Here is a 14,156-nt window from a genome sequence, read left to right as displayed (position 1 = left end):
GCCACCGCCACCTCCAGTCATTTTTACAGGCTGACTGGACGCCTGATAGGTAGCGTATGACTTTGAGGCGTGGCTTACAGAACAAAAGGAACAGAAATATTACATTTTATTTGTAATCCAACACGATAGGCAGTGTTCATGAAAAGTATACAAAAGGTTTTACAAAGGGGACAAAACAATACAGCATATACAGTTACATGAAATAAAACGGATAAAACAAAGGAAACTTACTAAGGCGCTCACACCGACACTGCACACAGATGCAGGAATGTAGCCTTATTATGTATAGCACAGTCCCTTAGTATATAGTGTACTCACTTATTATGTATAGCACACTCCCTTAGTATATAGTATACTCACTTACTATGTATAGCGCCATCCTTAGTTATATAGTTTCCTCTTTTATTATGTATAACACCCTCCCTTATTACGTACCATCCTCCCTAGCTCTAGGGGGCACAGTTGGGGGATCACACTATGTTGGGGTCAGCATACTTTGCCCTGGGAGTTGAAGTGGGGTACAGTAGGGTCATTATACTGTGGATGTGGAGGAATTCACCATGGGGGTATCATACTGTGTTTGGGGGGCACTTTTATTGGCATCACACTTTATAAGGCAGTGAAAGAGAAATCTAGGACTTCAGCCGGAGGAAAATTACTATTTAAAGGCTGGAAGGTTGTGAGATCTGCTCTTCTGGGACCCCAACTCACTTATTGTCACCTTTTGTAATCCTGCCTGAAGAAGGAGCCTCTGTGCTCTGAAAGCTTGCATATATATATTTTTTCTGGTTAGCCAATGAAGGTATTACCCTAATACTTTTGTCATTTTTGGCATACAAGTATTTACATCGATTTTTCTGGCTAACACGGTACCACAATATAACTTTGTATTGTACATCATTAAGGCGCTCACAGAGATGAGTCAATTTAGCCGAAGGAGAGCACTTTGATTGGGGACGTTCAGTGAACAGGATTCATGCATACACAATGTGTATCTCTCTAGAGGAACAAAGATCAGAATTCGTCTTGACCTTTTATCAGGCCCAAGATGAGGGACATATATTCAAGGATGGTGACATATATACCAGGATGGGAGACATATATACAAGTATGGGGACATATACAGTATACCAGGATGGGAGACATATACTAGAATGGGAGATGTATATACCAGGATGGGAGACATATATACAAGTATGGGGACATATACAGTATACCAGGATGGGAGACATATACTAGAATGGGAGATGTATATACCAGGATGGGGGACATATCTACAAGGATGGGCCCAGGATGGGGGACATATCTACAAGGATGGGCGCAGGATGCGGAACATATATACAAGGATGGGCCCAGGATGAGGGACAATATATACAAGGATGGGGACATATATACCATGATGGGGGGCATATATGCAAGGATGTACCAGGATAAGGGACATATATACCAGGATGAGAGACAAATATACCAGGATATATACCAGGATGGGGGACATGTATACCAGAATGGAGACATAGATATCAGGATGAGATCGATAAAAAATGACATATATACCAGGATGGGCCCAGGTTGGGGGACATATATATCTGGAAGAGGTCCAGGATGGGAGACATTTTACCATGAAGGGGCTCACGATGGGAGACATTAGTACATAATGGGGGGGGGCGGGGATATGTATGTCCTTATAGGATTTAGAATGCTAGAAAGGCCTGGGACTGGGGGGTCTTTCTTGCATCGGGGCCCATTGGACTCTAGTTACACCACAGGCTGCAATCATCAATGCTACGAGGACTGAAGATCAGCTTTACCAGGTATCTGAATGGCACATTTGCAATGACACCTCCCTCTCTTTTGCTTTTCTGGGGTATGACCTCAGTGGGGGCAGCAATATCGTGCTATGGTAATAGACTTTTATTAACCCCGTATGGTCTGCCTCTGGTTTGCATTTAGTAAACATTGTGTATTTCAACCACACTTTACTTTCAATGTTAAATGTTCCCGCTCTGCCGAGCTCTACGACCTCCGATCAAAATGACGATCCCCATTATTCCCGCCGCAGATCTACAGTCTTGACTTTCCGGCTTCCCGTGTTCCTTATTATCTTCCATATGTCAACGTTTCAGCCAAACGCCGGAGCGTATGTTTTCCGATGCCTGGCACGTCAACAGACCTCATTTGGCTTTTCTATATCAAAGACGGCAAAAATGCTGAAGTATCTATCACAAAAACACATAACTGTTTTCACAGCGGAGATTTATTACCTGAGGGATGAAAAAAAAAAGAAGAAAGAAAAACCACAAAGAATTTTTTTTCCGAAGCTTCTCAGTAACTGTAGCAAGAAGGACAATATTATTTATCAGTTATTTAATGTAACCGAATGCCAGCCGTGGGTTCATGAAGTGTGAAGCAAGGGAGGCGTACTGGGCCTTTAATGATCCTTGAAGGAATGCCATTGTGGAGATCTGCAAACATTGGCGCTTCCTGTGATGATAATGCTATGGTTATTTCATGAAACGTATCCGAGAGAAATAGGTCTCCAGAAATTGCTTTATTCATTAAGCGGAAATATCTAGAGATGGAAATCAGTGCACATGGGGTCTCTGGACCAGAAAGTTGAATTCTTAATGTTTGGGATTTTTTTTCTTCTTTCCTTCTTAGTAACAAGACTGCAATTAAGTATATGAGAAGCTGCGGCCGAGGAATATGTAAATGTGACGGAGCACCCGTCCTCACCTTAGTAATTAAGAATAAATTACACCGTTCCACCAGTATAGAAGCACTGGGGTTTAGCTGAAATATTACGCTATAACCGGCAAACTGAGTCATTTCACAGTGTGATCATATTCTTGACCTGTTTTTGAGCGCCGCTGATTACAATGACTTCCCCCTCCCTCGCTGAGCCTCTTTTGCCTTAGTCTATGTGTGTCAATTACCAAATAAATTTCCCTGTTTTACTGGTATTTTACTTGCTTATATACAGCAACTAATCTGATCAAGCAGAGCTGCAGTGTAAAGTATTATGTACGCAGGTGGCGCATGTGGTTTGTGGATCCACTGTGCCACGGGGCCACCTGGTGTTCAATGGAGCTCCTGGTACCCGCCAGGTACCACTCCCAGGCAGTCCCCGGTACTGTAGCTGCTGACCCCATGGGTCAGGTATGCAGACAAGGACTGGACTCGGGCTCTGCTCGGACTACTAGATTCAGGATCCGCAGGTAGAACAGTTACTGACACGGAGTCTCTGACAATTGATTCAAGGACTGACCACACACGAACCGGAGGACAAGGTTTTTAGCAATGGCCGGGAGTACGGGTTCAGGACTGGCCGCACAAGGACCAGGGACTACAAGTTCAGGACTGGTTGCACAAGGACCAGAGGCTACTGGTTCAGGACTGGTCGCACAAGGACCTGGTACTACAGGTTCAGGAATGTCCAGACAAGGACCAGGGACTACGGGTTCAGGACTGGCCACAAAAGGACCAAGTACTACAGGTTTAGGACTGTCCGGACAAGGACCAGGGACGATAGGTTCATAATTGGCCACACAAGGAACAGGGACTACGGGTTCAGGACTGGCCGCAGAAGGACCCGGGGCTACGGGTTCAGGACTGGCCGTCCAAGGACCTGGGACTGCGGATTCAGGATTGGCCATACCAAGGACCACGGACTATGGACTCAGGACTCGCCACACCAGGTCAAGGGGACCTCACAACTCATTAGTAGACTACCACACTATAATTCTATGTTTCTTCGGCACCTTCCTATTGGGGAGGGTGCCTTTTATACTAAATGCCTCCCAGCCATTGGTTGCGGGCATTTTACTATGTGCATGCGCTGCCCCTTTAAGAGCAGGGGAGCGCGCGCGTACTAGACACGGGAACTGTGGCGCGCACAACACCAGGAAGCAGGGACCACACTGCGCACCCGGGGCGGTATGTATGCCGGTATCCCTGCATAGAGGGGAAAGGGGAACCATGCAGGGGAGCTGGCAATAGCGTTACATAAAGCAAGGAGAAAGGCAAAAAAAACCAATGTCTTATGAGAACATGTCATTGTAGATTGATATATATGTTCATTGGAAAAGATTCAGTCTAACTTGCATTTTATTGCACAGTGTAAATCTCTGCTTTTTTATGTTTAGGAGTCCAGTGGGTGGTCTTATGAGTGAGTGACAGCTTTCCCTGTAGGACCGCCCACTGGACTCTTCAGCATAAAAAAGCAAGTAGTGATTTAAATGAATAAGTACAAGTTACATTGAATGTTTTTTCGTAAAACTTTATATAAATCTGCTCTGCACCTTGCTGCCTTAAGATCGGGCACCTTGTTCAATCTCACCTTTTCCTTCAAAGAGTTGGACATTTGGTCCTTGATGATTACAGAGGTTTTTAGCTTCTGAGAAACCATGACCACAGGTCCCTTAAAGGGGGATTCCCAGAATTGAAAGTTACTTCCTGTCAATAGGGTTAGATAACTTACTGATGGCTGGGGGCCCAACCGCAGGGACCACCAGTGATCCTAAAATCAGGGATCGGGATCCCAAGAACGGGAAAAAAACTCATATAATTGGACCAAAGGTACATTTGCTGCATTAACTATCTATTGGACTGACTGACCAATAGCCATGTACACAGAATGGAAAGTCACATGCATGACCTCCACTTACTTAAATCTTTTCAAATTTGGGCATGGGATCTCTTATTTTTGTGGTTGGTGGGGTCCCAGCGGTTTGACACTCAGTGATCATACATTGGTCAGCTACCTGTACATTACCACTATAGCGAGCAGTCTGTCTCTACATTACCACTATAGCTAGCGCACTATCTCTACACTACCACTATAGCGAGCGCACTATCTCTACATTACCACTATAGCGAGCAGTCTATCTCTACATTACCACTATAGCGAGCAGTGTATCTCTACATTACCACTATAGCGTGCAGTCTATCTCTACACTACCACTATAGCGAGCGCACTATCTCTACATTACCACTATAGCGAGCAGTCTATCTCTACATTACCACTATAGCGAGCAGTCTATCTCTACATTACCACTATAGCGAGCAGTCTATCTCTACATTACCACTATAGCGAGCAGTCTATCTCTACACTACCACTATAGCGAGCGCACTATCTCTACATTACCACTATAGCGAGCAGTCTATCTCTACATTACCACTATAGCGAGCAGTCTATCTCTACATTACCACTATAGCGAGCAGTCTATCTCTACACTACCACTATAGCGAGTGCACTATCTCTACATTACCAATATAGCGAGCAGTCTATCTCTACATTACCACTATAGCGAGCAGTCTATCTCTACATTACCACTATAGCGAGCGCACTATCTCTACATTACCACTATAGCGAGCAGTCTATCTCTACATTACCACTATAGCGAGCAGTCTATCTCTACACTACCACTATAGCGAGTGCACTATCTCTACATTACCAATATAGCGAGCAGTCTATCTCTACATTACCACTATAGCGAGCAGTCTATCTCTACATTACCACTATAGCGAGCGCACTATCTCTACATTACCACTATAGCGAGCAGTCTATCTCTACATTACCACTATAGCGAGCAGTCTATCTCTACATTTCCACTATAGCGAGCAGTCTATCTCTACATTACCACTATAGCGAGCAGTCTATCTCTACACTACCACTATAGCGAGCGCACTATCTCTACATTACCAATATAGCGAGCAGTCTATCTCTGCATTACCACTATAGCGAACAGTCTATCTCTACATTACCACTATAGCTAGCGCACTATCTCTGCATTACCACTATAGCGAGCAGTCTATCTCTACATTACCACTATAGCGAGCAGTCTATCTCTGCATTACCACTATAGCGAGCAGTCTATCTCTACATTACCACTATAGCTAGCGCACTATCTCTACATTACCACTATAGCGAGCAGTCTATCTCTACATTTCCACTATAGCGAGCAGTCTATCTCTGCATTACCACTATAGCGAGCAGTCTATCTCTACATTACCACTATAGCTAGCGCACTATCTCTACATTACCACTATAGCGAGCAGTCTATCTCTACATTACCACTATAGCGAGCAGTCTGTCTCTGCATTACCACTATAGCGAGCAGTCTATCTCTACATTACCACTACAGCGAGCAGTCTATCTCTGCATTACCACTATAGCGAGCAGTCTATCTCTACATTACCACTATAGCTAGCGCACTATCTCTACATTACCACTATAGCGAGCAGTCTATCTCTACATTACCACTATAGCGAGCAGTCTATCTCTGCATTACCACTATAGCGAGCAGTCTATCTCTACATTACCACTATAGCTAGCGCACTATCTCTACATTACCACTATAGCGAGCAGTCTATCTCTACATTACCACTATAGCGAGCAGTCTGTCTCTGCATTACCACTATAGCGAGCAGTCTATCTCTACATTACCACTATAGCGAGCGCACTATCTCTTACACTACCACTATAGCGAGCAGTCTATCTCTACATTACCACTACAGCGAGCGCACTATCTCTACATCACCACTATAGCAAGCAGTCTATCTCTACACTACCACTATAGCGAGCAGTCTATCTCTACATTACCACTATAGCGAGCAGTCTATCTCTACATTATCACTATAGCGAGCAGTCTATCTCTACATTACCACTATAGCAAGCAGTCTATCTCTACACTACCACTATAGCGAGCAGTCTATCTTTACATTACCACTATAGCGAGCAGTCTATCTCTACATTACCACTATAGCGAGCAGTCTATCTTTACATCACCACTATAGCGAAGTCTACCTGCACACTACCCCTATAGCGAGCAATCTATCTCTACCTTACCACTACAGTGAGCAGTCTATCTCTACACTAACACTATAGCGAGCAGTCTATCTCTGCATTACCACTATAGCGAGCAGTCTATCTCTACATTACCACTATAGCTAGCGCACTATCTCTGCATTACCACTATAGCGAGCAGTCTATCTCTACATTACCACTATAGCGAGCAGTCTATCTCTGCATTACCACTATAGCGAGCAGTCTATCTCTACATTACCACTATAGCTAGCGCACTATCTCTACATTACCACTATAGCGAGCAGTCTATCTCTACATTACCACTATAGCGAGCAGTCTATCTCTACATTACCACTATAGCGAGCAGTCTATCTCTACATTACCACTATAGCTAGCGCACTATCTCTACATTACCACTATAGCGAGCAGTCTATCTCTACATTACCACTATAGCGAGCAGTCTGTCTCTGCATTACCACTATAGCGAGCAGTCTATCTCTACATTACCACTATAGCGAGCAGTCTATCTCTGCATTACCACTATAGCGAGCAGTCTATCTCTACATTACCACTATAGCTAGCGCACTATCTCTACATTACCACTATAGCGAGCAGTCTATCTCTACATTACCACTATAGCGAGCAGTCTATCTCTGCATTACCACTATAGCGAGCAGTCTATCTCTACATTACCACTATAGCTAGCGCACTATCTCTACATTACCACTATAGCGAGCAGTCTGTCTCTGCATTACCACTATAGCGAGCAGTCTATCTCTACATTACCACTATAGCGAGCGCACTATCTCTTACACTACCACTATAGCGAGCAGTCTATCTCTACATTACCACTACAGCGAGCGCACTATCTCTACATCACCACTATAGCAAGCAGTCTATCTCTACACTACCACTATAGCGAGCAGTCTATCTCTACATTACCACTATAGCGAGCAGTCTATCTCTACATTATCACTATAGCGAGCAGTCTATCTCTACATTACCACTATAGCAAGCAGTCTATCTCTACACTACCACTATAGTGAGCAGTCTATCTTTACATTACCACTATAGCGAGCAGTCTATCTCTACATTACCACTATAGCGAGCAGTCTATCTCTACACTACCACTATAGCGAGCAGTCTATCTTTACATTACCACTATAGCGAAGTCTACCTGCACACTACCCCTATAGCGAGCAGTCTATCTCTACCTTACCACTACAGTGAGCAGTCTATCTCTACACTAACACTATAGCGAGCAGTCTATCTCTACATTACCACTATAGTAAGCTGTCTACTATGAAGCATGGTGGTGGCTCGGTAATGTCTACAGTGAAGCATGGCAGGGGCTTGGTGAAGCAGTGAAGGTGGCTCAATGATATTTACAGTGAAGCATAGAATGGGTTTCGTGATATCTACAGTGAAGCATGCATGGTGAGGGCTTGGTGATGTCTACAGAAAAGCATGGTGGTGGCTCGGTGATGTCTACAGTGAAGCATGGTGGTGGCTTGGTGATATCTACAGTGAAGCATGTTGGTGGCTCAGTGATGTCTACAATGAAGCATGGTGGTGTCGGGGTGGTAGCGACATTCCACTCGTCCTCCAGTCACTCCAAATTAAGGCTATGAGCATGGGTCAACCATTCAAAGAATGAGTCAGACAACAAGCTGGTTCAAACTCAGAGCAGCTCAGAAGGCTACTGGCAAGCCACGATCTCAGCAATGTTCCCCTTTTATTTCCGCATGCACAAACTTAAATACACTACATAATGGGGAGGGGAAAGGGGTTGTTCGGGGCTGGGTAAGCCATAAATGGATTGTTCTGGGCGGGGTAAGCCATAAATGTCTAGTATCCGGCCACTCCTGATTGGTCCACGTCTCCTTAACTCAGTCTCTGGGCAGATATTGTAACAGTCAGTTGATGATTCAGTTTCATTTCTCTGAAACAGGTGCTGGCTGATACTGGCGCTATCTTAGCATAAGTTTCGATCTAAGTAACACGTAGCAAGGAAAGCTTATTGTTATAAGACACAAAATGGTGGTTAGTACATAAGCAAAGCATATAAAAGTATAAAAGTGGAGAAAATATATATTCTTTTTTACCCTGACAGTGGTGGCTTGGTGATATTTACAGTGAAGCATGGTGGTGGATTGGTGATATCTACAGTGAAGCTTGGTGGCTCGATGAAGTCTATTATGAAGCATGACGGGGACTCTGTAGTGTCCACTATGAAGCATGGTGGTGGCTTGGTGACATCTACAATGAGACACAACAGGGACTCGGTGATGTCTACAGTGAAGCATGGTGGTGGCTCTGTGATGTCTACAGTGAAGCATAGCGGGGGCTCAGTGATATCTACAGTGAAGCATTGTGGTGGCTTGATGATATCTACAGTGAAGCATAGTGGTGGCTCGGTGAGGTCTATTAGGAAGCATGACGCGGACTCTATGATGTCCACTATGAAGCATGATGGGGACTCAGTGATGTCCATAGTAAAGAATGGCGGCCGGTGGCTTGGTGATATCTACAGTGAAGCACGCCAGAGGCTCTGTGATGTTTACAGTGAAGCATGGTGGTTGCTCGGTGAGGTCTACTATGAAGCATGACTGTGACTCGGTGATGCCCATAGTGAAGCATGGTGGGGGCTTGGTGATACTCTGGGCTTACTTCTCTTTCTCTGACACTGGAAACCTGCAACAAATGGAAGGCAAGATGGATTTGATCACATATCAGGAAATCCTAGGAGAAAACGTCATGACTTCTATGAGGAAGCTAAAGCTTGCATGCCATTGGAGCTTCCAACAGGACTATAATCCAAACATACCTCAATGCCCACCAATTACCAATGAGAAATGGGCTAAGATTTATCAGGAAGGCTGCCCGAAGCTGATGACTGGCCATATATCACATTTGCAGAAGGTCATAGCAGCCAAAGGGGCAGCAGGTTATAGAAGCCAGAGGGGCAGCAGGTCATAACAGCCAGGGGGGGCAGCAGGTCATAACAGCCAGAGGGGCAACAGTTATAACAGCCAGAGGGGCAGCAGGTCACAACAGCCAGAGGGGCAGCAGGTCATAACAGCCAGAGGGGCAGCAGGTCATAACAGCTAGAGGGGCAGCAGGTCATAACAGCCAGGGGGGGGCAGCAGGTCATAACAGCCAGAGGGGCAACAGTTATAACAGCCAGAGGGGCAGCAGGTCACAACAGCCAGAGGGGCAGCAGGTCATAACAGCCAGAGGGGCAGCAGGTCATAACAGCCAGAGGGGCAGCAGGTCATAACAGCCAGAGGGGCAGCAGTTATAACAGCCAGAGGGGCAGCAGGTCACAACAGTCAGGAGGTGCTCTACAAGTACTAAAGACGCTTGTAATGACGCTGTGAAGTGTGGTTGGAGCAGCATTTGCGGAAATTGACGTGTATCCATATAGCAATGTAATGGCGGCACTAGACAAAGAGCGCAGCTCTGCCGCAGACTGTAGGAGCTTTCTTATTATTTATTTTTACCAATTTTAAGTTTTACTTTTAAAATCAAGGAAAATAAACTGATATTTCCTGGTGCCTGTTATTGAGCCTCCTGCACTGGAGGAACAGCACAGCGGGGCTTTGCACACCAGTTGCTAGGAGACAGCAGAAGCGAAGCTTGACACTTTCCAGCTCCGCCCCCTCTGTGGGAGCGCTCAGCTGATCAGGTCATGTGACAGCGTCGCGTCACGTGACAGACAAAGTCCGGACGGCGTTATGGCAGCTGCTGAGGGGTAAGTGTCCGTGACCGTGTGCGGTACCGTGTGAGAGAAATGTCGCAGCCTCCGGTATTTAGCGACAATTATTTTATTTCTGCAGAACATTAAAGTCAGAAAACCCCCAGTCCCCGCCTGCCGGTTCACCAGAAGCGGTGTGCTGGGACTTGCAGTGCTTCAGCTCCAATATGTCGCCTGCTGGTAGTCATACTACTGTGTATGCTGGGACTTGTAGCCCCTCATGATATTACTGGCTGGGTCCCTGCCTCCTGCATGCCTGCTGGTTCTTATAGTCCTTCTGTATATGGTACGGACCGCCTGCCTGTCTGGGCTCAGAGGTGCAAGAAGCTGAGATATGAGGGGCCCCATTACCCCCGGATATGTGTCCGTATACGGCCGGGGGAGAAGCGCGTCGGGTGCAGGACGGGTTACTGCAGAGTCAGCGAGCGATGAAGTGAACTTTGAGATGAGATTGTTGTGAGAGGAGATAGTGAGCGGAGGGTTAATCGCCTGAGATCACCCCTCTGTATGTACGGACGTCCGCCCCCCCCATTTTCCTCTGCACGGATGTCCCCCCTCTTCCTTTTCGTCTGCACGGATGTTGCCCCCCTATTTTCCTCTGCACGGATGTCCCCCCTCCTCCTTTTCATCTGCACGGATGTTGCCCCCCCCCATTTCGTCTGCACGGATGTCCCCCCCCCTCCTTTCGTCTGCACGGATGTCCCCCCCCCCTCCTTTGGTGTGCACGGACGTCCCCCCCCCCTCCTTTGGTGTGCACGGACGTCCCCCCCCCTCCTTTGGTGTGCACGGACGTCCCCCCCCCCTCCTTTGGTGTGCACGGACGTCCCCCCCCCCCTCCTTTGGTGTGCACGGACGTCCCCCCCCCTCCTTTGGTGTGCACGGACGCCCCTCCTCCTCTTCTTTGGTGTGCACGGACGCCCCCCCTCCTCTTCTTTGGTGTGCACGGACGCCCCCCCTCCTCTTCTTTGGTGTGCACGGACGCCCCCCCTCCTCTTCTTTGGTGTGCACGGACGCCCCCCCTCCTCTTCTTTGGTGTGCACGGACGCCCCCCCTCCTCTTCTTTGGTGTGCACGGACGCCCCCCCTCCTCTTCTTTGGTGTGCACGGACGCCCCCCCTCCTCTTCTTTGGTGTGCACGGACGCCACCCCTCCTCTTCTTTGGTGTGCACGGACGCCCCCCCTCCTCCTCTTTGGTGTGCACGGACGCCCCCCCTCCTCTTCTTTGGTGTGCACGGACGCCCCCCCTCCTCTTCTTTGGTGTGCACGGACGCCCCCCCTCCTCTTCTTTGGTGTGCACGGACGCCCCCCCCTCCTCTTCTTTGGTGTGCACGGACGCCCCCCCTCCTCTTCTTTGGTGTGCACGGACGCCCCCCCTCCTCTTCTTTGGTGTGCACGGACGCCCCCCCTCCTCCTCTTTGGTGTGCACGGACGCCCCCCCTCCTCTTCTTTGGTGTGCACGGACGCCCCCCCTCCTCTTCTTTGGTGTGCACGGACGTCCCCCCCCTCCTTTGGTGTGCACGGACGTCCCCCCCCCCTCCTTTGGTGTGCACGGACGTCCCCCCCCTCCTTTGGTGTGCACGGACGTCCCCCCCCCCTCCTTTGGTGTGCACGGACGCCCCCCCTCCTCTTCTTTGGTGTGCACGGACGCCCCCCCTCCTCTTCTTTGGTGTGCACGGACGCCCCCCCTCCTCTTCTTTGGTGTGCACGGAGCCCCCCCTCCTCTTCTTTGGTGTGCACGGACGCCCCCCCTCCTCTTCTTTGGTGTGCACGGACGCCCCCCCTCCTCTTCTTTGGTGTGCACGGACGCCCCCTCCTCTTCTTTGGTGTGCACGGACGCCCCCCCTCCTCTTCTTTGGTGTGCACGGACGCCCCCCCTCCTCCTCTTTGGTGTGCACGGACGCCCCCCCTCCTCCTCTTTGGTGTGCACGGACGCCCCCCCTCCTCCTCTTTGGTGTGCACGGACGCCCCCCCTCCTCCTCTTTGGTGTGCACGGACGCCCCCCTCCTCCTCTTTGGTGTGCACGGACGCCCCCCCTCCTCTTCTTTGGTGTGCACGGACACCCCCCTCCTCTTCTTTGGTCTGCACGTCCCCCCCCCCCCTCCTCCTTTGGTCAGTACGGACGTCCCCGTCCCCCCCTCTTCTTTGGTCTGCACGGGACGCCCCCCTCTCCTTTCGTCTGCACGGACGTCTCCCCTCCTCTCAGCTATACGGACGTTACCCCCCCCTTCCTCTGCACAGACACTGTCCCCAATCCCCGGCACGTACGCTGCCCCCCCTTTCCTCAGCACAGGCGCTATACCACCCTCCCAGAATGAACGTGGTGCCCCCTTCCCGGCACGGATGCTTTCCCACCACCCCCCTCTCGAGCACAGGCGCTGCCCCCCATCTTCCCCTAACACAGGCTTTGTGCCCTGTACAGACACTCTCCCCATTTGTTTACTTGTGTTTATTCAAGACCGGACCAGAAAGAGGCAGGGACCGAAAGGCGTCAACTTGTGGAAGAGTTTCTCATAGTGGAACCACTGCAACTCCCAGCATGTACTCCTAGCTCTCGTGGAGCCACAACTCCCAGCATGTCCTCCTAGCTCTTGTGGAGCCACAGCTCCCAGCATGTCCTCCTAGCTCTCGTGGAGCCACAACTCCCAGCATGTCCTCCTAGCTCTTGTGGAGCCACAGCTCCCAGCATGTCCTCCTAGCTCTCGTGGAGCCACAACTCCCAGCGTGTCCTCCTAGCTCTTGTGGAGCCACAGCTCCCAGCATGTCCTCCTAGCTCTTGTGGAGCCACAGCTCCCAGCATGTCCTCCTAGCTTTTGTGGAGCCACAACTCCCAGCATGTCCTCCTAGCTCTTGTGGAGCTACGACTCCCAGCGTGTCCTCCTAGCTCTTGTGGAGCCACAGCTCCCAGCATGTCCTCCTAGCTTTTGTGGAGCCACAACTCCCAGCATGTCCTCCTAGCTCTTGTGGAGCTACAACTCCCAGCATGTCCTCCTAGCTCTTGTGGAGCTACAACTCCCAGCATGTCCTCCTAGCTCTTGTGGAGCTACAACTTCCAGCATGTCCTCCTAGCTCTTGTGGAGCTACAACTCCCAGCGTGTCCTCCTAGCTCTTGTGGAGCTACAACTCCCAGCGTGTCCTCCTAGCTCTTGTGGAGCCACAACTCCCAGCGTGTCCTCCTAGCTCTTGTGGAGCCACAACTCCCAGCGTGTCCTCCTAGCTCTTGTGGAGCCACAACTCCCAGCGTGTCCTCCTAGCTCTTGTGGAGCCACAACTCCCAGCGTGTCCTCCTAGCTCTCGTGGAGCCACAACTCCCAGCGTGTCCTCCTAGCTCTCGTGGAGCCACAACTCCCAGCGTGTCCTCCTAGCTCTCGTGGAGCCACAACTCCCAGCGTGTCCTCCTAGCTCTCGTGGAGCCACAACTCCCAGCGTGTCCTCCTAGCTCTCGTGGAGCCACAACTCCCAGCGTGTCCTCCTAGCTCTCGTGGAGCCACAACTCCCAGCGTGTCCTCCTAGCTCTCGTGGAGCCACAACTCCCAGCGTGTCCTCCTAGCTCTCGTGGAGCCACAACTCCCAGCGTGTCCTCCTAGCTCTCGTGGAG

At 49.4% G+C, this 14,156-nt stretch overlaps 1 protein-coding gene across 1 annotated transcript in view; it reads left to right on the top strand.

The window, feature by feature from the left end:
* The first annotated feature begins 10,427 nt into the window (after positions 1-10,427).
* PEPD (peptidase D) overlaps positions 10,428-14,156 on the top strand; it is a 289,969-nt gene continuing 286,240 nt past the window's right edge. The window contains exon 1 of the mRNA XM_073659770.1: positions 10,428-10,559. Coding sequence (XP_073515871.1) covers positions 10,543-10,559 — 17 coding nt within the window. The 5' untranslated portion in view covers positions 10,428-10,542. The remainder of the gene's footprint in view (positions 10,560-14,156) is intronic.

Source organism: Phyllobates terribilis, unplaced genomic scaffold, assembly GCF_046119375.1.
Source record: "Phyllobates terribilis strain yellow unplaced genomic scaffold, ASM4611937v1 Scaffold_14__1_contigs__length_39327217, whole genome shotgun sequence".
Taxonomy (NCBI): Eukaryota; Metazoa; Chordata; class Amphibia; order Anura; family Dendrobatidae; genus Phyllobates; species Phyllobates terribilis.
Note: the sequence above shows the minus strand (reverse complement) of the source record. Positions and strands in the feature narration are given on the sequence as shown.